At 35.8% G+C, this 25,612-nt stretch overlaps 2 protein-coding genes across 2 annotated transcripts; both read right to left on the bottom strand.

The window, feature by feature from the left end:
• Window positions 1–18,646: 18,646 nt before the first annotated feature.
• LOC127137691 (uncharacterized) lies at window positions 18,647–20,053 on the bottom strand. The gene is made up of 2 exons (XM_051064126.1): window positions 19,673–20,053; window positions 18,647–18,853 (listed from the first exon to the last, which is right to left on the bottom strand). The coding sequence occupies exons 1-2, from the start codon at window positions 20,051–20,053 to the stop codon at window positions 18,647–18,649; spliced, it is 588 nt and encodes a 195-aa protein (XP_050920083.1).
• Window positions 20,054–20,558: 505 nt separating this feature from the next.
• Window positions 20,559–21,182, bottom strand: LOC127137690 (uncharacterized). Its single transcript, XM_051064125.1, has 2 exons — window positions 20,991–21,182; window positions 20,559–20,915 (listed from the first exon to the last, which is right to left on the bottom strand). The coding sequence occupies exons 1-2, from the start codon at window positions 21,180–21,182 to the stop codon at window positions 20,559–20,561; spliced, it is 549 nt and encodes a 182-aa protein (XP_050920082.1).
• Between the last annotated feature and the right edge of the window lie 4,430 nt (window positions 21,183–25,612).

Genomic DNA, 25,612 nt, shown 5'->3' with positions numbered 1-25,612 from the left:
TTCAAAAAGTAAGAGTTGATATTGCATACCTTGATATCTTGAGTGCTAAACACCTTAACCCCGAGAGATTTGGTGAGTAGTGTGAAGAAGTTTGCAGGTAAAAGAACACTCTGAAATAATAAGGCAGTGGAGAACTTCGAATGGGTAAACCAAAAGCTTAATAGGGAAGGAGAAAGATAAGTTGCGAATAACATCAACTGTGTTGTGGAGAGAATATAATCCATGGTTGACCTTCACGTTGTCTCTTACATCACTTGAGGACAAGCAATGAGATAAGTTTGGGGTTGTGATCGATCACCATTAACACTTAGTTTTCATCATTCATCCAACATTGAATCTTCAAGAATCGATAACATTTTTCTCTTTATTTTAGTGATTTCTTAAGTTTATTGCATTTTATAAATTTCCGCTTGTTTATGTTACGTTAGTAGTTCTTCTCTTTTTGTCGCATTTTATGCGTTTCTGTGTAGTACTGTTTGGTTTCCAGGTCAAATAACAAGTCCGAAAGATGCGTACCAGAAGAATGCAGGTCAAAGACATTATGCAAAGCGAAAATTGCCGAAAACAGGGGGCTGACACGGGTGCCCGTGTCAGTTGACACGACCCGTGTCAGCATGTGCAGAAAAGAACCAGTGGAACCCAGAATCCAGGGGGCTGACAAGGGTGCCCGTGTCAGCTGACATGGCCCGTGTTAGCAAGGGGTGAAGTTTGGACTTGCAGTGAGGCCAACACGGGCAGCCGTGTCACCTGACACGGCCTGTGTTGGCCATTTCGCCCCATTTGCTGATTTTTCATGTATTGACCCCTTTGTACGTTCGGAGGGCAGTTTGGGCATTTTGCAATATTTTTAGTTGTTTGGAAGCTATCTAGTCTGAATTTTGTCATCGAGAAAAGGGACTTTTTGATCGTAGAAGAAAAGAGACAGAAAGAAGAAGCGAGCTTGCAAAGTGTTTAGAGGATAAGAGATCTTCAAGATCGAAAGAGATTGAAGATCAACCTTCATCAACAACAAATTATAATGTCTCTAATTTTTAATTTATTGTCTTTCAATATTATGAGAAGCTAAACACCCCAATGCTAGGGGGTGTCACTTAATTGCTACTGTATGAATACTTTGTCTATGTTCTTATAATCATCGATGTTTTCCTAATTCAAATTATTATACAACGTTCTTAATGCTTTATTTTATCAGACAAATGAAATTTTGATCTCTGGTTAAGGTTTAGGTCGGACAAACCGCCTTATTGCTTGTTGTATAATAAAACCCAAGTTTAATCACTTAGGAATGAGGATCAAACCGTAGTCACCGTTAGTTCTTGATTAATTACATATTTCATAACAACAATTTGAATAACTAAGGAATTAGGATTGAAATTGACTGTTAATGGTTTTCGGCTAAGGAATTAGAGAAAACAATTCTTGAGAAACGGTTTTGAATTATTACAACATTGATGTTATATGATATGGAAGAAGTGTATTACAAAGCAATTCATACATCTAGCTCTAGCATGCTTTCTCATATCGGTTAGACAGTTTTTATACGCTTAATATTTTTATTTCCGTTCTTATTATTGTTGAAAACACTCATCAAACCCCATATGATATTTTGTTCAATTGAATTATTATAAATATTGGTACTTACTATGCAGTCCTCGAGATCGATACTCGGGATAACTCCCATTTTGTTACTACATTGGTGCAAATAGTACACTTGCTATTTTACCGATCAGTAGCTAATGAAGTCTATTAAGTCATGATTTTGGATTGATTAAGGTTGATTGAACCTTCTATGCTTCAAATCTATTAATGAATGATCAATGGATCATTCTTGATACTTTGAGGCATAGATAAGTTGCCTTTATTTCAACTAAACTTGGATCATTTTACATATGGGTGAAGCTTTGCTTGTATATATCTTAACTTATGATACCATTTGATTCATTTTGTTTCCATTCTGTGTACTAACCATATAAAATTCTTGCTAACTTGTTTATATTGTACATTGATCCTTATATAACATGTATAACCTAACCATTAATCAACTCATTAATCTTTAGCCCTAGAGTAATAAAGTCTTGCTTTTGTCAAGCTATTGATAGATGAACTTGGGGTTTGCATAACTTTCATTGTTATAAACCAATTTTAAGTTGATCATTGATCATATTCAATACCTTACATCAATGCTAAGTTATCCCCTGATGCACCATATTTTGAATCTTTTGACCTAAGGATAGATGATCCTCAAGTGTTTAACTTGTCCATACTATTAACCACTAACTATACATTGTTTCTCACTAACCATTATTATTGTGACTTTACCAGTATTACTTTGTCATTTAATTTTATGTTGTTAATTTGTAATTTACATTCAAGTACCCATCATCATCCTTGTATAAACTCATCATGCATGTTTATTACAGTCATTTATCTTATTGACATCATACACTTAAAAACAACAAAAACATGATAAAATGATAAGACTAAAAAAGATTCATTCCACTTGTAATAAATTTAGACTTAGAGGATCTCATCTTAAGACCTTTGCTTGGAGGAACTTACCCTTATCTTATGATACATGGTTTCAACTTTGGATTTTATCTGTAACTTACATACCTGTTGTAAGAATTGCATCACGGCACTACCTTAGGGAGACACGTTTTGTAAGACCATTATCCTTTGTTAGCTTAGGTCACTTTTGCACACACAAGGTTTTCTCTTAGACTACCTTACAATGATACCCTTTACTTTCTTGTTTGGTTACTTTGTATATCCATTATATCCCCCAATTTCATAATCAAATAAATAAACCCTTGATCCAATATCAAGTGGCGTTTTCTTAATCAAATTCAAAATAACTTAAAACTATGATTTCTATTGTGTGCCATGAGCCTTAAGTGGTGGAGAGCGAGTTAAAATGGAGCTTTCATACCCTTACTCTGATTTTATTTTGGACACAAGATGATTGGCTTGTTTGTCTAGAATTTTCACCTCCATCCATAGACTTTAGTGCAATATAATCACAAACACTTATTCAAGGTAAAAACAATACAACCCATTGAACTTTATTTTTGTGCCTTAGGATTTCACACTGAAAACCCTTTTCTCAAAGGTAAAATCAACCAACACACAAACATTTTCTACTTAGAACTACAGAGCTCTGATTCCTCATCACCCGATGAGTAATACATAGGCACAAGGGCCACACTCCTTGGTGAGCACAATCATAAAAACCCCCCAAAAAACCTTTCTTTCACACTATTTTTGTAATTAAGAATAAAGTAAAAATAAGCAAGATAAATACCCACATACGTAGACAACCTAAATGGTTCCCATAGAGTACCATGGACATGAGGGATACTAATACCTTCCCCTTGTGTAATCCACTTCTGAACCCAAGTCTCGATTGCGAGACAAATTCTTTATCTGTACCTGTTTGCACTTCCTGTGTGCACCTTTTCCTTTTAGGGTTTTATCGACTATTTCCCCTTTACTTCTTATAGGAATACATAAAATCCGGTGGCGGCTCTGTTTTCGGCATTTTATTTGTGAGAGGAACTCACCCTTCAGTTTGTCCGATTTCGTTATCATGAAATCCCGGTAGCGACAACTGGCGACTCTGTTGGGGACACGATTTCCCTAAGCAAGTCTAGCCTAGTTTAGGTTGTCCCTTTTGCGTATGAGGGGGATTTATCCGCTTAGTTATTTTTGCATTCTTTTATTATCTTATAACTAACTATATATATTATTTTTTATTTGTCTATGACTATGGCCCTGTGGCAAAGAACAAATATGGTTAAATAATTATTGCAATTACAATCTTGTGTGTAAGACTCTCCACCCGAGTGTGAGAGCTTGGTTGAGATAGGAGAGGTTGAGTAGTATTGGTCCCCGGGGAGCTTTTCTCGTGAAGGGTCGTACGAGAACCTCACTTAGTGGTAAACTCTCTTAGAGGTATTGATGACCGTCGAGGTTTTAGCATAAACATCCTTATCTTGATTAGAGTCGTGACCCAAAGACCCCATTTTTATAACATTTAACCTTGGCCGGCCTAGACCGATGGTCACATAGTATAGGTCCCCGAGGAGCTTTCCTCACGAGGGTCGATACGAAGATCTCACCTAGAGTAGATTTTCTTGATGGAGTTGTCGTCTGGCAAGTAAATTGACATAAGCGGAAGATAGTTAAGGGAGTCCATGACTCTAGATCATGCAAAGTGAGAACCTTAGTTCAATAGCAGCAATTATTAAACCATACTCCTCGTCACAATAATCCCAGATTTTGAACCCTATGCCTAAGTTCCGTGGACACTAATAAAAACCATTCATTCATCCATGCATTCATGAACATTCATACATCATTAATCAATAAGCAAAGCTCTTAAGTATTTCATTTGTTTAAATGCAGGAAGTACAAGACTTTTCTATAAAAACAATCATGGACCCCACATTAAGGAAAAATAATTTCTCCTTCAGATACAAAAGATAAATTTACACTTTGAAGGTCCTTTTCTCTATGGTAACATCCCTCAAGGGTAACAGATTCAGAGCTACATATGGCAACATCATAGACCTCCTAACAGAAAAGGTTGACTTAATTACCACCTTAGCTTAGTATTATGATGTCCCTTTGAGATGTTTCACATTCCCCGACTTTCAAATCTCCCAAACTCTGGAAGATATCAAGAGACTTCTCAACCGACCGATAAAGGAATATAACCCCTTTCCCAAGTTGGAAGAAGGATTTTTCTTATCTGAACTCTATGTCGTCTTGGGTATCAACGCTAATGAACTAGTGGCCAATTGGGGACCTAAAGTTACCGTTAAAGGTCTAATGCATAAATTCCTTGAAAACCATGCTTGGAAGATGATTAAGGAAGAAATGCTAGAGTTGTGTAGCGCGACTGTAGCATTTTTGAGTCATGGGACTGTTCTGTTCCCCAGCATATACAAATTTGTGGATCACTTGGTAGTGGAAGTCTTCCTAGCCAACAACCAAGGGTCGTTCTTTCTCGTAGACTTCTATCATACCTTTCATACAAGGCATGAGAAAAGAGGAGGGACCTTTCTCTGTTGTTCTCCTCCCTTTCCTTTATGGATGAGGACTCGTATGCCTTAACATGGACCCTTTGCTTATAGCAACATATCATGGCCCCGAATATTCACATCTCTCTCTGCAAGTTTAATTCTTTGGTATAGGAGAGAATGGGAAATCAAGGACGTCATTTAAAGAAGTGGAGGGTTCCCAAATATCCCCTTAATAGAAACACATGGTTGCATCAACTACAACCATGTGCTACTTAAGAGACAGTTAGGTTACACTATGCTGAGTCCTTCCAATTCAACTGTGAAAAGAGTGAAGAATGCTTGGATAAACATGTTTAAAATCAGCCAAGACTGGGGAAAAAAGAACATCCTAGCCAAGGAACCCTACTTTGTGTGGGTAAAAGAAAGGGCCAGGGTTATCAAGATACCCTTCTTTTATGACACTTCATCATTGGAGCCCGAGCCCAAACCCGATCCAATAATGCAAGAAGATATGGACAAGCTTACCAACAAGATACAAAATCTTGAGTTGGAGAACACTCAACTATGAGTCCAACTCGGCCGTACCAAGGCACATAAATACATCTTGGAGGACAAGGGTAAGAAAGTCTGTGAGGAGTTCGTGGTCAGCAAGACGAAACTAAGGGAGGTAGATGGCCAAAGAGTTTGGGTTGGTGGTGCTCTACTAGGAGCTAATTCTGAGCTAGGCGCTCACAATGACAAGTTGGATCAAGCATATCGAACCATCAAGGACCTTGAGAAGACCGTTAAGAGGTCTAGTGCAATGAATAAAGAGGCTAGAGAGGATTATGAAGCCCAAATTCTAGAGCTTAGGACCACTTTCAAGGAGTGTAAGGATCTCTTGGCTAAATAACAACTAACAGAGAGAAAGTCCATAGAAGCCTCTTACGCAAGCAGTTCAACCTTAGAAGAGCTTGCGAGCAAATCAAGAATATGAAAATGGGAATCTACGACCAAGCATACATGGAATTACAAAACGATTGCAGATATTGGGGGGAGAGATGTTGTGGGGCAGAAGCTTTAATAGCTCAAAGGTATGAAATCATCCATAACCTCCAAACCCTCTACAACGAGTGGAGAGAGAAGTATGCAAAAATGGAAATCCTGACTAATTATGCCCTCCAAGAATTTCTCGATAAGTTGAAAGAGGTTGATTTGATCATGTGTCCTATTCCAAGATGAAAGAAGAAATGTACTAGAGAGCTCATGCTTCCACTCCTATTCCTAATGACAATCCTCATTGTAAGACCCCAATTTTGACCCCTAAGATCCCTCATGCCATCTCATAGCTTAGCATTGACATTGGGATCACACCTTGGTATTCTCCTCACCTACCATTCACTGGGTTTGCATTGGGAGATATCATCAAGCATTTATGATTGTATTATACTTTATTTTCTTTGTTTACTAACCAAAATACAAAAATATTCCTAGTATAACTTTGTTTCTTTTGTAGGTAGTGTGTGTGTGTGTGTGTCCATTCGTGCCTCACCATGCTCACAACTAGGGTTCAAGTCCCTCAATGCAAGAGATCAAGATAGAAAAGGTTCACATTGGTTCTAAACATAATATATAAATCCCCATGTTATTTATTTGTCATTTTGATCAAGAATCCATCAAGAGTTTGAAGTTTGTTTGTCAAGGAAGCCCTAATTCATCTAGGGAATCTTGTGTGCCTTCCTCCGTAAGTTTCTTCGGAAATTGGTCAAATATATCAAGTGATACTTCATTTTACATCATAATAAGAATATATGATCCTCCATGAGCACCTAAGAGCAAAGTAACTTCAAGCTTGCAAGTTGGTTCAAGGAGGTTGACCAGAAAAGTCAACTAGTCAAATCTAGGGTTTCCTAGACCCTATCTCCTACAATTCTTTGTCATATGAAAATGATTACAAGATAAAAGTTACTCTTTATGACATTCCAAACATCTTTCATGTTGGCATCAAGAGCTAATGTTTCTTGGAAAGTCATTTTTTTATGGTGAAAGATTATAGGTCATTTTGTATGTGCCTTAAATAGATGGTCAACTTCCAAGAACTATAACTTCCTCAATTTTTGTGATATGAAGATGATATAAGTTTAATGATTAAGTTCAAGATGTCGTATTCAACTTTTCTTCTTTGGTTAATATCAAAATCCACTTGCAAGGTCATGTACTAAGAGGAAACATTATAGGTCCATTTTGGTCCTCATCATTGAACAAGCAAATTTCCTCAAATTCTAAAATTCATAACTCCATCATACATACTCCAAATGGAATCAAATTTCTGATCAAATTTAATATAATTGAAATGTATACAACTTTGTAGAAGAAACTAAAGTCATTTGAAGCCCATATAAAAAGTTATTCAAGGTGGAAAAAGGGTTCATTTGGCTTATAACTTAGAAAATTTCTATGTATGTTTGACTTTTCTAACTTCAAGGCCATAATTCTCCATGTTCCAAGCTTCAAATGGAAAAAGTCCAAACATCAAAGTTGTTCCTTAGAATGATAGATTTCCCAAGAGACCAAAATCACTTCATTTGGATGAGAATTGGAGGACTTATGTATGGGCTCTATTCATGGCTTAATTTAGCAAGTTTCGAACTCCAATTGATGTACAACTTTGCATGGCCTCATGTGATGACCTCAGTAGCATTTTGGCATGAATTGGAGTGGATTGCAATCATCATTGAGCCTGAACATGCGCCCATGCACCCATGAACCATTGAATTGCTATTTTTGGTTCAAACTTGGAATGGTGTGAAAATGAAATGCTTGGCCTATAAATACATTGCCATTGCCTCAGAATGGAGGAGGAACCTTACCCTAACTTTTCTAATCAATCCCATAACCTCATAACAGATAATTCCTTGAATATTTCTCTTGAAATCGAGCTCTTGTTCAAATTCTGTTTGTGAACAAGAACTCCAAGGATTCATTGCCATTTTTATTCCATTGGACTCCTGCAAGCAAGAGGAAGAGAAATCAAGTGGAATTGCATCTATCAAGAACCAAAGCTTCTGACCGAAGCTCATTTTTCTCAAACTTCTCCTCTTAAATTCTCCCTCAATTCTCAAGATCCTGACTCAATTTGTTGATGGCTGAAGTCCTACCAATGTAGGCAATGTTCCTGAGTTATTTTAAGGTTGAATCGAAGCAACTCAGGTTTGACACCTCAAATTTCAACTCCATTTTTCTGATTATAGAGTGAGAGATGGAAGAATTAGAGGTCATATTTGTGTTCCTTGCATTTTTCTCTTTAAATTGGTATACGATCCATCAACTTTTGGAGGCTTTTTGGTCTGACCAGTCAGGTGAGTCTCACCAGAGAAGAGGACCGAAGCTAGGGCTCCAGTGGTGTGTTGACTTGTTCCTCACCCTCAAATCTCCGCTCCATGTTTTAATCCCGTCCTTTGCTTCTGATTACCACTTGTGTTACACGTTCACCGTGGTGCATGATGTAGCGCGTGCTTGTGGCCATCAGATCTGCCACCTTAATTAATGAAGGAGACCTGATGGCCCGTGTTTTTTCCTTTTATTTTAATTTTGTAAATTGTTTTTTAAATTATCATTTCCTTCCAAAATTCATTATAATTTCATTTTTAATCCAAAATGTATGGGACCAACACTGAAAATTCACGAATAATTTCCTTTTCCCATTTTTGAATTAAAATTAATTTTTGGATTGAGTTATATATTTTTAGTGAATTTTGTGATTTTTGACTTGTTTTAATTGATTTTTAAATACTTATGACTTTTTAAAAATGCCAAAAAAATAGTCAATGGTCCTTTGACATTGTTTGATCTATGATAAATCCCTTTACCATTTCTTTGGTGATTTGAAGGGGTTTTAGGTTTTTGACCTTTAAAAACTTATTTTCTTCATTTTAAAAAATTGATTTAAATTGTTTTAACTGCTTTAATGTTTTGTTGAGCTCTTGTGTTGACTTGGTGTTGACTCTACTTCTGTTTAGCCTTGGTCTTGGTTGAATTGGACCCTGACTTGGTCAATACCATTGGATTTAGGGGGTTGATGAAGTTTGAACTTCATCCCTCAAGATGAATGAATGATATTGATCAAGTGAGGTTCATCCTTTGACCAATTTGGGATCCTTTTCACTTCATCTTTCCATCTTCATCTCATTTCTTCCCCAATCATTTCTTGGCCCATGACTTATCATAGATCAAATGCTAGTTGATTCATCAATCACCTTGTGTCAGATGAATCAACATGAGCTTGATTGAGATAGGCTCATCCCCTCTTATTCTTGTGTATGGTATGCTTTAGGAGCTTGGTCTTGATACCTTGTCTCTAGAATGCATTAACACCAACATTATTTTTGACCGGGCTCTGATAGTTGTGACTTCTACATAAGTCCAATTATGATTGCTTAACATAACGCTAAATTTGTCCCAAAGGCAATAACATTTTTGTAAGTGAGATTGTAAGTCTCTTATTCCTCATGGTATTATGTGAAGATTTTACTCCTTTTCCATTTATGAGAGCTAGTGGCATACTTATTGATTTTATCCAAGTTGGAGCCCTTCTCATGAATGATGCATAGGTTCATATCTTCATGCTTGTGGGTGGATAGTTGAGTGTTCTATAAAAATGACTTAAACATATTTTCTTCATTCACTAACATTTACTAACATCTTATTATATTGGCTTTATTTTAATGTCATTTACTTCATGCTTTTATTTCTTGTTATTTACCTTATGTTTTTATTTTATCATCTCATATCATATTTGCTCTTTACCCACTTGGGCTTATGTTTATGCTTCAGTCAATTTCATTTTGCTCACTTGAGCCATTATATTTGTGCTTGTGGTTTTGTTTTGTTTTTGATCTTAGGACCTTAAAACACTTAATAAAAACAAAATCCCTAAAAAATATATAATGGTTAACTGTTGGATCTCTGTCTGTGGCTTGATTTGGACCTATGGACTTATAGTAGACAACATCTATGAGCTATGGAAGGAACTTGGCCAATGCAATTAATTTGAGACCAAGAACTTGGCTAATGCCATTCATCTGATACAAGCCTGAGAGTCTCCCTTTGGTTTATCTAAATCACTCCTTTTCTTTGTCTGAATTGTCATTTTGATCTTATTGTTATCATTTGATGTTTTCTCTGTGAGTATGCTTCGGGGATTTTCATCTGATACACATAAAGGACATTGGAGATTGCTTGCTTTGGATTGCTTGCTTAGATTTCTTGGTTGGAGATTGCTTGCTTTGGATTGCTTGATCTTATTATTATCATTTGATGTTTTATGAGTATGCTTCTAGGGGATTTTTCATCTGATACACATAAAGGACATTGTAGATTGCTTTCTTTGGATTGCTTGTTTTCTCTGTGAGTATGCCTCAGAATAAGGCATTAGACACAAGTTCAAAGTAACAGTTGCCTCAAGACCATGTAGCAGATGAATTCAAGTGGATCCCAATACTTGCATCAGATGAAAACTCAAATCACCATAACTTGGTTTCAGAAATGTTGGCATTCGCCAAGTCCTTTTGCATAGGGAATGTTGCCTAATTCTAAGTCCAACAGCTCAGATCAAATCCAACAGTCCACACAAACATTTTTAGGGTTTTTTTTGTTTCTTAAGTATTTTAAGGTCCTAAGACGACGAACATAAACAAAATATACAAACAAATATATACAATCACAATATATGGCTCAAATGAGCAAAGTGAAAATGACATAAACATAAACAAATTAAATGCTATGTAAATGACAAATGAATGGTAAATGACTTGAAATTAAATTACATAAAAGTAAATGACTTGAAAATAAAAGAAATATTAATAAAAGTTAGTCAAATGTTAGTTGATTAGATGTTAGTGATGTTTTGCTTTTCAATTGATTAAGTCATTCTTTGGAGAACACTTAACCCTCTATTCACAAGCATGTATCATTGAACCAAGACATCTTCCAAAGGAAGGAAAAAAGGCCAAGTTTCCACACAATATCATGAAAGGGGGGAGACTTACAATCTCACTTACTAGAAAGCTATGCCTTTAGGTCAAAATTTAGCTCTATGTTAAGCAATCGTAATTGGACTTATGTACAAGTCACAACTATCTGAGGCCGGACAATAGAAATTTTGGTGTTAATGCATGTTAGAGATATGGTATAATGAACCAAACTCCTAAAACATACCACATACAAAAAGAAAAAAAAGATCAAAAGATGGACCTATCTCATCCATACTTGTAGTGATTCATCTAACACAAGGTTATTGATGAACCAATTAGCCTTAGGATATTGAGACTTCATTGGTCAATGGAAAAGATGGGAGACAATGGGATTGAAGATGAAGAGGAAGGGGAAATGAGAAAAACAAAAATTGGTCATGGGAGGAATTTTATCAAATTAAAATCATTCATTCATTTTGGGAGATGAAATGTACATTTCATCAATTCCCTAAATCCAATGATTTTAACTCAACAAAAGTCAAATCAACCTTGACCAAGACCCAAACACATAGTCAAACATCACAAGTCAATAAAAATGGCTCAACACAATTTCTAAACAAGTAATCAATTAAAAATCAAATTAAAAATGCATTTAAATTAAATTTAGTTTGGTCAAAAACTAAAATCTCTTCAAAACACCAAATAAATGGCCAAGAGATTTATCCTAGGTTAAATAAGGTCAAAGGACCTTAAACAAAAAATTTCATGATTTTTGAAAAGTCAGAAGTATTTTTAAACAATTAAAAATATGCATAAAAACAATTAATTAATGAAAAATATCAAAATTAATCCAAAAAATAATTTTAATTCAGAAAATGAAAGAGGAAAATATTTAAAGATTTTTGGTGAAAGTCCCATATTTTTTGGATTAAAAAATGAAATTAATATCAATTAATCAAAATAAATGGATTAAATGAAAAATTAGAAAATAAAAAGAAATTCAAAAAAACTAGGCCCATCAGACCTCCCTCATTAATTGAGGTGGCAGATTTGATGGCCAAGTGTGCGCGTTCCAGAAACACCTTAGTCAACTGCGTCACACACTTGGTATTCAAAAGCAAGGGACAAGATTAAAACATTTGAATCAGATCAGATGGCCTGGATTGAACCAGCGCACCACCGAAGCCCTAGCTCCGGTCATCTTCTCTGGTGATCACCGTCGGTCTGGTTCAGGCTCAACTTCATGGAAAATGAAAAATGGATACACTAATTTGAAGGGAAAATGCTCAGGAGCACGAATCTGGCCTCAATTTTCTCCAATTCCAAGTATATAAAAAGATACATGGATTTGAATTTTAAGGATCATGAACTGAGTTGCTTCAATTTGACCTCAAAGCAACTCAATCTTCTTGCCTACATTGATAGGACTTAAGACAACCAAAAATCACAAAAAATGGTGAAGAATTGAGAGAGAATCGAAGAGATGAAGTTTCTGAAAATTCACCTTCGAGGGAGCTTCAAACTTTCTTGATCTTGATTCCAATTGTGTTTGGCTTTGTTCTATAAGCTTGTTGGAAGTGATTAGGATCAAGAGATGGCTTGGACTCTTGGAGTTTCAATCTCAAAACAGATGGAGATTTGAAACTTGATTTTCAAATGAAAACCTTCAAGATTATCCTTTAATGGAGAGGGTTTGGATTGCAGGTTTAAAGCTTGGGCATGAGGTCCTTAGTTCTGAGCAATGAGGGTTGTATTTATAGCCAAAGGTATTCATTTCCACACACTTCCAAAAATGGAAAATTTGAGTAATTATCTTTGCATGCTTGCATGAGCGTGTGATAGGCCCATCAAGTGATGTATTCAGGTCCAAAAATGAGTGAGAATCATGCTGAAATCATGTCATGTGGCCATGCATTTGTGAATGAAACGTGGAAGTGAAAATCATCCAAATGGTATCTCACATTGCACCTATGCACAGGTCCTTCATTATTTGGCCCAATGAGGTGAATTTGGACTTTTTAGAAAGGTGAGAGATCAAGGGGAACAACTTAAATTTGAACATGTTTTCAATTTAAGCTTGGATCATGATGAATTTTGAGGTGGAAGTTTGGGAAATCAAACATATTTGAAAATTTTCTAAGTCCCAAGTCAAATGTTCACTTCTTCCACTTTGAATAACTTTTTCTATGGACTTCAAATGAAAAAAGTTCCTTCATCAAAGTTGTATATATTTCAAACCTATTCAATTTGGTCACAAATTGAACCTCATTTGGATTTGGAGTGAAGGAGTTATGCATTTTAGAAGTTGAGGAAAATCACTTGTTCAATGGTAATGGCCCAAAATGACCTATAATATTTTCTCTTGGAACATGCATTTTAAAGTTGAATTTAACTTCCTACAAACATCAAAGTTAAATTAGACATCTTTAATTGGACCATGGAATTTTAATGGCTTTCATATCATAAAAATTGAGCAAGTTATGGTCTTGGGAAGTTGACCTCCAAACTAGGGTTCAGACAAAATGACCTATAATCTTTCACCATAAAAAGAAACTTTTAAAGCTAAAATAGATCTTGACTTAAACATGAAAGTTGTTTGTAATGTCATTTTGAGTAACGTTTCTCTTGAAATCATTTTCATATGACAAATATTGTAGGAGATAAGGTCTAGGGAACCTCAGTTTTGACTAGTTGACTTTCTCTGATCAACCACCATGCACCATCTTGATAGTTTGATATTCTCTTGACTTTTGGGGCTCATAGAGGATCATATATGCATAAGAGGATGTAATATGAATTATCCCTTGAAATATTTTCAAATGTTGATGAAATTTGTTGAAGAAGTCACACAACATACCTAGATGAATTAGGGTTTCCAAGGCAAACAAAATCCAAACTCTTGATGAATTCTTGATCAAAATGACACTACCTAGAAACATATATGATTCATAGAACCAATTTGAACCATTTATTTATTGAGCTTATGGCATTGAGATTCTTAAACCCTATATAGGAGCTTGATAGAGCATAGGTGAGCATAGACACTACCTACAAAAGAGTTAAACTATACATTGATATATTTTTGGTATTTTGGTTAGTAAATAATGAAAAAAAGTATGATACATTCAAAATGTGCTTGGTGATCTCTCCCAATGCAAATCCAATGAATGAAAAGGGTAAGGAGGATGCCAAAGTGTGATTCCAATGCTAATGCATATGATGAGATGACATGACGAATCTTAGGGCCAAAATTGGGGTCTTACAGTGACACATACTTCTCTCTACATCTAAGGAATTATAAGGGTGGTGGAACCATTGTGTGTTGCATCCCTCTTCTGTACAAGTGGTTTATTTCGCACTTGCCTCAGACACTAGTCTTCTTGGAAAACAAGCAATGTCTACAGTGGTTCCAAAGAATCATATCTCGCACTAATGATGATATTACTTGGTATGATTCTACATGTGATGGCTTGGATATTATTGATAGTTGTGTTGAATTCTCTAATGTGCCTCTCATTGGTACACAAGGATGAATCAACTACAACCCTGCTTTGGCTCTTCGTCAACTTGGATTCCCCTTGAAAGATAAATCTAATAACGTTTAGTTAGAAGGTCTGTTCTATCAAGAGGGTAAATATCCCCAAAATTTGAAAGGAAGGATGGTATGTGCTTGGTATAGTGTTCATAGGAAGGGGAGAGCTGAGCTTGGACCGTGCAATTGTGTAGCTTTGGAACCTTACACTAGTTGGGTGAAAAAGAGAACTTTGGAGCTTAAGATGTCGTATGCCTGTGAAAGAACTATGTCTATGGTTGTGGCTGAGCCATCAACTCTCCCTAACTAAGATATAGAGGAGTTGGAATATGCACTAGCTAACATGAAGCAAGAGAAGGACCTTTGGGAAGAACGATTCCATGCTTTGAATCGAAAGCAAGTGGAGTTGCAACTTGAGTTGAAAGACAAGGATGCACTCATTGAGATCCTAGAATATCATGCAACTAAGAGAGAGAGAGAGAGAGAGAGAGAGAGAGAGATCCAGAGGATTTATTTTCCTATAGTATTCCTCAGTCTTTTGGTGCTTGGAAGAAGATCGTCGACCAACTTGTCACCGAGAAAGCTCATATGAAGACCGCCTATGAGTCAAATATCAAACGCATTCGAAGGAAGTACACACCCATAGCCAGTTCATCTGATGCAGTTTCTAGGGATCCTTTGGTTTCTGAAATTGTGCCCAGTATAATCCTTCCAAAATTTATGAATGAAAATGAGATTTTATGGTCAATTCCAATTGTTATTATTGATTATTATTGTTGAAATATTTGCAAGTAAGGCTTTGAATGTTCCTTGAAAATAATAAAATCAAAAACATTGCATTCATGCATCATTTTCATCACAGGTTTGTTGCATTCCAGCCCTTCGGCCAGTTGTCTAATGATCTTCATCTTTGTATCAAACAAGCTGACTCATCAATACTACACCCGCGCTAATCGTCAGTGCAAGATGAACCATTTGGAACAAGAGAACCGTGAGCTTAAGGAAGAAGTTGCTAGACTCACCGCTCTTATGGAATCTCTCATTTCAGCTTAGAGTCAAGCGGCTCCAATCTCCTGCAACACCACAACAACGGACATTCATCTCTGAGATCACCTCAACGCTAGTATCTATGGCTCCTATTAACCAGCATGTGCACTCTATTCCTGCCGGATTCCCTTGGGGAATGCCTCCTAATTATGTGCCTGAGGGTTATGCTCCTACTATTGCTCCTATGTCGGCATCTCGCCTAGTCATGTCCACTCCTTCTCCTGTTACGCATGTTATGTCTCGTGTTGAAGAGACTATCTATCATTTTGAACCGTCTGAGGGTCTAGATATGTATGGGAAGATGGCTGAGATGAAGGATCAATTTCAAGAGCTGAAGAAGGAATTGAATACCCTGAGGGGAAAATTTTGTTTGGGAAGAGCGCTTCTGAGCTCTGCTTGGTGCCTTTCGCGCCGCGAAAAATACAGAGTCGCCACCAGATTTTATTTATTCCCAAGGAAAGGGAAAATAGCGATAAAACCCCAAATGAAAGAATGGTCTTGCAACCAAGAGTGAATTCAGAAGTCGGTTATACAAGAGGAAGGTATTAGCACCCATTATGTAACACCCCCCAAACTACTACTACTCAAATACAACATACAATTGCATAATCAGAGTAAATTAAAGCATGCATACACGAGGGCATCATATTTACTTCTGACAGAAACAACACATGCCATGGTCACATACAAGTAACACAGATTATAAATCAAAACCAAATAACCAATATGCAAACTCACACAGCGGAATAACATCTCTCTTCATAAATGGTAAATAGTGATGATTCCCATAAATCATCTACCATAAAATATCGTTTTGGGCTATAAGGCCACTCAACATCAAAACCAACATATCCAAATAACAAGATAAAAGAGAGCACATCAATATCTCTCAACATCAAAACAAATACGAATAATCCCATAAACCCAAGTGTTACATGACCAGAGCACTATAGACTACCTAGTCAAAACACAACAAATACTAGCCTTCGAATCTAATCTTTGTGCGAAGCACCACTATCTCCGGTACTTGAGCGATGGCACGATAGAATATCATTTCAACAGAAGAGTGAGAATTCAAATAATTATAGAAAAACATAATAATATAAAATGTATAACAAACATACATATATTATTAGAATTCGTCACGCTTCATATAAACATGCACCATATCATCTTATTAAAGAATCACATGTTTATCATCATACGACATGGCTCAAAAATCCACAAGTATTCATTTATAAATACTAAACGATGTACAAAAGTCATATTTCACAACATATCGATTTCATGGACATATTATCATCCCTCATCGTTTACAAGTCATCATCAAATATGTATACAACTTTCACATGATTCCATAATGTATACAAGTCACCATTTCATCACATATATAAAAAATATACACACATATCACATCAATAACACATCAATAATTCATATCAAATGGATCACACAAACAACAATTCAAACCGACATGTGCGACTCAATATGTGACTCAATGCATATGCATGTGGATCCCATCGGTTATCATTTTCGGCTTGCCGAGCGTCTCTCAAATAAACTAGATAACAACCTCTAAATCTCGATTCGTCCTTAAGCTTTCAAACCCCATTCGACGTTAGGTTTGGGACAAGCAAATAATATACGCGAGATTACCCAACATTGCCTCTTTCATAGACTCATGCTAGTGTAAGTGTGCAACAACAACAAGACTCATGCAATTAAGACGATCTCAACCCCTTAATCATACATAAGCATACCACATCCAACATTTTCACAACATACACCTAACATGACTTCAATCCCAAACAATACATCAAATAACATTCATCATCTCGTCACAACACATTAACATAAAGCAAACAAGTCAATTCATGTTATTCATCAAATTCACCAAGTCACATCATCACATACATAATTTCAAGTATTATGTTTTTTCACAAAATCCATCTAAAACCATCCAATACATGCCAAACAATAGAAAACATGTCATTCACATTCACCACACATACAACATACATCCACATTAGGATTCTTTTGATAAAATAATAATCTACTATTATCAAATGAATATCAAGTTATAGATAATATTCTTAGCTTCATAACAGTCCAAACGACACCTCAAACTGAGTTACGGTTCAAAATTTATTGAATTTACAAGTTTTTTAAAATGCTGTCAAAAACCAGAAGAACTGCTGTTGCGAAAATGCTACTGTCCAGCACGAATTTTCATCATAAAACCACATTAATCCATCATTTTTCATGAAATAAATAGTTATAGAACATATATATATATATATATATATATATATATATATATATATATATATATATATATATATATATATATATATATATATCATATAGCAACTATTAGGATCATAGAAACAAGATTTTAAACTCCACTAATTCTCACCAAAATCGCAAATCAACCATTTTGAAGTGAAACTCAAACATGCAATTATACACCAAATCATGTTCTATACACACATCCATTCATGGAATTCAATATATAAACATCATAGCATAATATAAACATCAATTTCATGGATTAAAACATAAACACATGTTAGGGTTTCTCAAAAATCAAAATCCCTAAATCCTAAGTTCATGATATCTAACCCACATACATTACATACATTATGTTTATCCATAACCACTTAAAATCTCACCCTTACCTTAGTATAGATGAAATCTCTAGGTCCTTCTTCTTCTAGTTTCCTCTTCTTCTCTCTCTCTCTCTCTCTCTTCTCTTCTATTCTATTCTCTATTCTTCTCTTATTTTACAAAACTAACTCTAATCTCTAAAACCCTTACTATCTTTTTAACTCATAATGAGCTTAACCCACTTATCCATCCATTCTAATTAATTAGGCCCATTACTAGACAATTGCTATTTCTACTCATAAAATTCAATTATTCAAATAACACATATATTTAAATAATTCAAATAATCACCAGAACACATATTTAATTAATTATCACACCAAATAATGATTAATTAAAATAAACACCTAATAAATAAATATGGAAATTAATTCGGGGTGTTACAACTCTCCCCACTTGAAAGATTTGCGTCCTCGAAAATTACCTCAAGTAAATAACTCGGGATATGAATCCCTCATCTGACTCTCAAGCTCCCACGTCACATTTCCACCAGCCGGTCCTCCCCAAACGACTTTAACCAAAGCGATCTCTTTACCATAGAGTTGTTTCACCTCTCTATCTTCTATCCACATAGGTATTGTCTCCACAGTCAAATTATCTCTAACCTCAACATCATCTAATTGGACAACATGCTAAGGATCCACAATGTATATCCTCAATTGAGACATGTGAAACACATCATGGAGATTAGCAAGTGACGGAGGCAATGTAATCTGATAAGCCACATCACCTACTTTTTCGGAAATCTGATACGGACCAATAAATCACGGCGTCAACTTACGTGACTTCAATGCTCTACCAACACCCGTTACTAGAGTAACTCTTAAAAACATATGATCATCTACCTCAAACTCAAGTACTTTCCTTCTCTTGTCATGGTAACTCTTCTGACGACTCAGAGAAACCTTCATCTTCTCTCTGATCATTTTAATCTTATCAGTAGTCTGTTGAATTATCTCAGGTCCAACCACAACACTCTCTCCATATTTGTACCAACACAAAGGCGTCCTACACCTTTTACCATACAAAGCTTCAAACGGAGCCATACCAATACTCGAATGAAAACTATTGTTGTAGGTAAACTCAATCAAAGGCAAATAATTATCCCAAGCACCTCCCTATTCCAAAACACAAGCTCTCAAAAGATCCTCAAGCGACTGAATCGTCCTCTCAGTCTAACCATCTGCTTGCGGATGATAAGTAGAACTCAAACACAACTTTGTACCCAAAGCATGTTGCAAACCTTCTTTCTTCTTAACTAACAAGACAGGTGCACCCCACGGTGACACACTCGGACGAATAAACCTCTTATCAAGCAAATCCTCTAGTTGACGCTTCAACTCTTTCAACTCAGATGGTGACATCCGATACAGAGCCATTGATATCGGGCTAGTACCAGGAATCAAATCAATCGTGAACTCAACTTCATGTTCAGGCGGCTAATCTCTAACCTCATCAGGAAACACTTCAGGAAAATCATGAACAACTGGAAACTCACCCATTATTCCATTTTCACTAATCTTCAAACTTGCCACCAACATAAACACTTCAGCACCATCTCGCACAGATTCATTCACTTGTTGAGTAGACAAGAATAAATCACCTTCCTTCTCTGGCTCAAGAAAAAGAACAGCTTTCGCAAAACAATTGATATAGACATGGTTGGCCCTCAACCAGTCCCTTCCCAGAATAACATCAAGTTGACTCAATGGTAGACACACTAAATCAACTTCGAAATCTTTATCACAAATATTCAACGGACATTTCAAACAAACAGATGAAGTAGTCACTGAACCCATAACCGGAGTATCAATAACGATGCTTCCATGCATAACAGATTAATTCAAGATTCAATCTCTTAGCACAATCCAAAGAAATAAAAGAATGCATCGCACCGATATCAATAATAGCAATCAAATGCATAATATTAATAAAGCACGTACCTCAAATCAATCTCTCCTCAATAGAAATATTAGCACCGGATAATGCAAACACTTCTCCTTTGGCTTTCTCCTTCTTCGACTTGTTGCACTTGGTACTAATGTGCCCTTGATCACCACAATTGTAGCAAGTCACATTCGAACCAACTCTGGAATCAAAAGATTTGTGACCTTACTTTCCACACTTGAAACAAGTTACATCGCCCTTAGGACACTCGGGAGCACGATTTCCCTCAACACCACATCTGAAGCACTTGACAGGAGTGTGAGATCCTCCCCCACTCGGCTTCTTTCCATCACCAGCTTTCTTCTTACCATCATACGGCTTCCCTCAAAATTTCCCTTTTCCTTTCTTATCATGCAAGGGCTTGTAATGAGCATCACTCTCACGACTATCCTAATCATAGTTTCTACTCTTGTTAACCAACTCAGAAAATCCCGTAATCTGTTGGTAACCAATTGCCTTCTTGAGATCAGGTCTCAAGCCATTCACAAACTTAAGACACTTGGATCTCTCAGCATTAACAGTATTGTAATGGGGACAAAATTTGATCAATTCCTCAAACTTTGCAGCATACTCAGCTACGGTACCATTAACTTGCTTCAACTCAAGGAATTCAATTTCCTTCTTTCCACGAACATCTTTTGGAAAATACTTCTCCAGAAAAGCATCACGGAAAATTGCCCAAGTCACTTCAATGCCATCCTCATCAAATCTTTGAACAGTGTTGCGCCACCAATCCTCAGCTTCTTTCTAAAGCATATGAGTGCCAAACTGCACCTTCTACGCATCTGAACAGTTCTTAACTCAAAATATTTTCTCAATCGCCTTCAACCACTCTTGAGCATTGTCAAGTTCATGAGCTCCTTCAAAAGTTGGCGGATTGTTCCTCTGGAACTTCCCCAAAGCACGAAACTCATCAACATCACACTCTCGATCGCCAGCATTCATTTGCAGAATAGTACCAGCCAACAAGGTCAATGCCGTTGCAAGTGCATCATCATTCCTTCCAGCAACCATCTTCCTGCTACACCAACCAAACAACCACAACAACAAGGATTGTTAAACAAACCGTATCGATGGTGTCATACACACAAATCAGATACAACGGAATCAAACAAATTTATAACCTGGCCGAATGACCGACCGTGCTCTGATACCACTAATGTAACACCCCCTAAACTACTACTACTACTCAAATACAACATACAATTGCATAATCAGAGTAAATTAAAGCATGCATACACGATGGCATCACATTTACTTCTTCCAAAAACAACACATGCCATGGTCACATACAAGTAACACAGATTATAAATCAAAACCAAATAACCAACATGCAAACTCACACAGCGGAATAACATCTCTCTTTATAAATGGTAAATAGTGATGATTCTTATACATCATCTACCATAAAATATCATCTTAGGCTATAAGGCCACTCAACATCAAAACCAACATATCTAAATAAAAGGATAAAAGAGAGCACAACAATATCTCTTAACATCAAAACAAATACAAATAATCCCATAAACCCAAGTGTTACATGACTAGAGCACTATAGACTACCTATTCAAAACACAACAAGAACTAGCCTTCGAATCTAATCCTTGTGCGAAGCAAAACTATCTCCGGTACCTGAGCGATGTCGCGATACAACATCATTCCAACAGAAGGGTGAGAATTTAAATCATTATAGAAAAACATAATAATATGAAAGGTATAACAAACCTACATATATTATTAGAAATCGTCACGCTTCATACAAACATGCATCATATCATCTTATTAAAGAATCACATCTTTATCATCATACGACATGACTCAACAATCCACAAGTATTCATTTATAAATACTAAACGATGTACAAAAGTCATATTTCACAACGTATCAATTTCATGTACATATTATCATCCATCATCATTTATAAATCATCATCAAATATGTATACAACTTTCACATGATTCCATAATGTATACAAGTCACCATTTCATCACATATATCACAAATATGCACACATATCACATCAACAACACATCAACAATTCATATCAAATGGATCACCTAAAATCCACGTATATGCATATCTACCAAAATCATATCCACACAATCATATCACATAATCACACAAACAACAATTCACAACGACACGTGCGACTCAATGCGATATGCATGTGGATCCCATCCGTTATCATTTCCGACTTGCGGAGCGTCTCTCAAATAGACTAGATAACAACCTCTAAAGCTCGATTCGGCCTTAATCTTTCAAACCTCACTCGGCGCTAGGTTTGGGACAAGCAAATAATCTACGCGAGATTACCCAACATTGCCTCTTTCATAGACTCATGCTAGTGTAAGTGTCCAACAACAACAAGACTCATGCAATTAAGACGGTCTCAACCCCTTAATCATACATAAGTATACCACATCCAACATTTTCACAACATACACCTAACATGACTTCAATCCCAAATAATACATCAAATAACATTCATCATCTCATCAAAACAAATTAACATAAAGCAAACAAGATTCTAAGCACCACTAATTTTCACCAAAATCTCAAATCAACCATTTTGAAGTGAAACTCAAATATGCAATTATACACCAAATCATTTTCTATAACATACCCATTCATGGAATTCAATATAGAAACATCATAGCATAACATAAACATCAATTTCATGGATTAAAACATAAACACATGTTAGGATTTCTCAAAAATCAAAATCCTCAAATCCTAATTTCATGATATCTAACCTAGATACATTACATACATTATGTTTATCCATAACCACTTGAAATCCCACCCTCAGTGGCGGAGCCAGATAAAAAAATTTGGGATGACTGCTAACGTAAAATAAAGATTATAAATAAAATGTAAATAGTATTTTAAATAAAACATTAAAGTTAAAATAAATACAAAGTTAATTACTAAAAATTTAAATTACATGACTTAAAACTACCTTAAAGTAATGCTTTACGCGTTCCGAGTGACTTGAAATCGTCAATAATTGACTCTGAACTAATGTTTGCACTAATCTCCCTTTCAATATATACTGTCATGCTATCTCCAAGAAACCCATCATCCATCTTGTTTCTCAACTTAGTCTTAATAATTTTCATTGCTGAAAAAGACCTCTCAGTTGTGGCCGTAGAAACGGGAAGAGTCATGATAAGACAAAGTAGTCTATCAATCAAGAAGTAAGTTTCAGCCTGTCTAGATGCAACCAAACATGAACATAGTTCTTGAATAGTTGATAAATTATTCAAGTTTGATGCTTGAAGAGCAACAATTAGAAAATGTTGGAGTTAAAATTGCAAATTATTCTTCTCTTGATCACTAAAATCCATAGGATAATATTTTTCAACTAAAGAACAAATAGTATCAATGCTAAAAGCTTTATATCCATCCTTAGGAGATAAAGAACAAGAAAGAGTTAACAAATCCATTCCCTGCTCACTGAATCTGCTATTCAACTCTTGTAATTGTTTGTCAATGGTAGTGAAAAAGATTTCAACTTTAAAGTAATGTTGAATTGTGACTTGATTCTCTTCAAGACGGGAGCGTCCAAATCTTGTTGTTGAATGAACATCATTAAGATCAGGAATCTCAATACCATGCTTTTCACAAAAAGATACCACTTTAGTAAACAATATATCCCAACCATTTTCTCTCAAACCTTGAATAAGATGTTTTGTTGAATGAACCAAGTTCATAGCATTAACTACATCTTGATTTTTTTTGTAAGGCTTGACAAAGCATATCTGTTATTCCTATGATTTCTTTATCAAGTGCAAAATAAATATAAAATCAAATGCCTTCAAGTAATTGTAACAACTATCTACATCCCCACGTGTAGCATAACTCTCTCTATCTTTTGCAATTTTTTTTAAAACTAAACAAGTTGCTTCATACATGTTTATCAAGCTAGAAATTGAATCGTAATGTGATCCCCAACGAGTATCTCCAGCTCGTTTCAACGTACCAACTTGATTTGCACCTTTACCAGTTATAATCTCATCAATCTTTAACAAATAAGCAATTTCTTCTAATTGGGCAGCTTCTAACTCATCATGACGCTTTGTAGAAGAACAGACAACATTCACAACAAAGATCAGCTTCTCAAAAAATTTATGAACAAGTTTGACTTCTCTTGATGATGTAACTAATGCAAGTTGCAATCGATGAGCAAAACAATGAACATAGTATGCATAAGGACAATCCTTCATAAAGAGGGCTTGTAAACCATTCCATTCTCCTCTCATATTGCTAGCACCATCATACCCTTGGCCACGAATGTTAGAAACATCAAGGTTATGTCAAAAAAGTATATCACATATTGCTTCCTTAAGAGTTAAAGATGTGATGTCTTTAACATGTGCCACATCAAAAAATCTCTCTTGTATTAAACCAACTTTATCAACAAATCTTAATACAAGAGCCATTTGTTCCTTTTTTGACTCATCACGAGCTTCATTAACAATGATACAAAATTTGGAATCACCAATTTCCTCACGAATACTCTTTTTCACCCTACTAGAAAGAATTTGCAAGAGCTCTTTTTGAATTTGATGTGAAGTATACTTGCAATTTTGTGGAGCATTTTCCAACACAACTTTTGCAACTTCATCATTATAGGATGCTAAAAGTTTCAATAACTCAAGAAAGTTACCTTGATTTCTTGATTTTCTACTTTCGTCGTGACCCCTAAAAGCACAAGCTTGTAGTGTTAACCAACGAACAGTGTCAATTGAAGTCTTGAGTCGTAACCGATTATTCATTCTTTGACTTGAACTTTGCACTTGAATAACATTTCTAATATGACCATCTTGATTCAACAAGTCTTGACAAGCTTTCATTGCATTGTTGTATGGTGAGCAAGGATCCTTCCCTATGTGTTTAAGAAATGAACAATGTTTTCCATTCCTAACTTTCTTCCAATTTCTAAAACCCATAGAAATAAAGACAAGTGATCCGGGACGTCCACTTAGTTTTTTGCTAAAAAGGTAACATGGTAAGCAATATGCGGCATCTTTAGATGGTGAATATTCTAACCATGATGGAAATATGCTAAACCAAGTATGTTGAAACCTTCTCGGATGATCCTCGTTACCGGACAAAGGATAGTTTTCTAAATGAATTTGATATGGACCCCATTTTAGATAAGCTCTTCGTATTGCATCCACTTGATTTGGTGGATATTGCCAAATCAGAGGACGCTTTCCAGGATCGCGTTCCAAAGAATTTTCAAAACCATGATGCTCTTCAATTGTTGGATTCTCAAGAACTGTTTCAGATTCGGATGTCGGGATTATAATTTCTTCATCTCTCTCTTCTCTTTCAATTTCACATGCTTTCCTTTTGAAAAAAGAATCAATTTTCCTATTATTCATCTTTACTCTTCCTATAATATCATATCAGATCCAAGAATCAATTTAGAGAACATA

The sequence above is a fragment of the Lathyrus oleraceus genome, chromosome 4, assembly GCF_024323335.1.
Source record: "Lathyrus oleraceus cultivar Zhongwan6 chromosome 4, CAAS_Psat_ZW6_1.0, whole genome shotgun sequence".
Classification (NCBI taxonomy): Eukaryota; Viridiplantae; Streptophyta; class Magnoliopsida; order Fabales; family Fabaceae; genus Lathyrus; species Lathyrus oleraceus.
The sequence above is the reverse complement of the archived record's forward strand: the minus strand, read 5'-3'. Positions and strand labels throughout refer to the sequence as shown.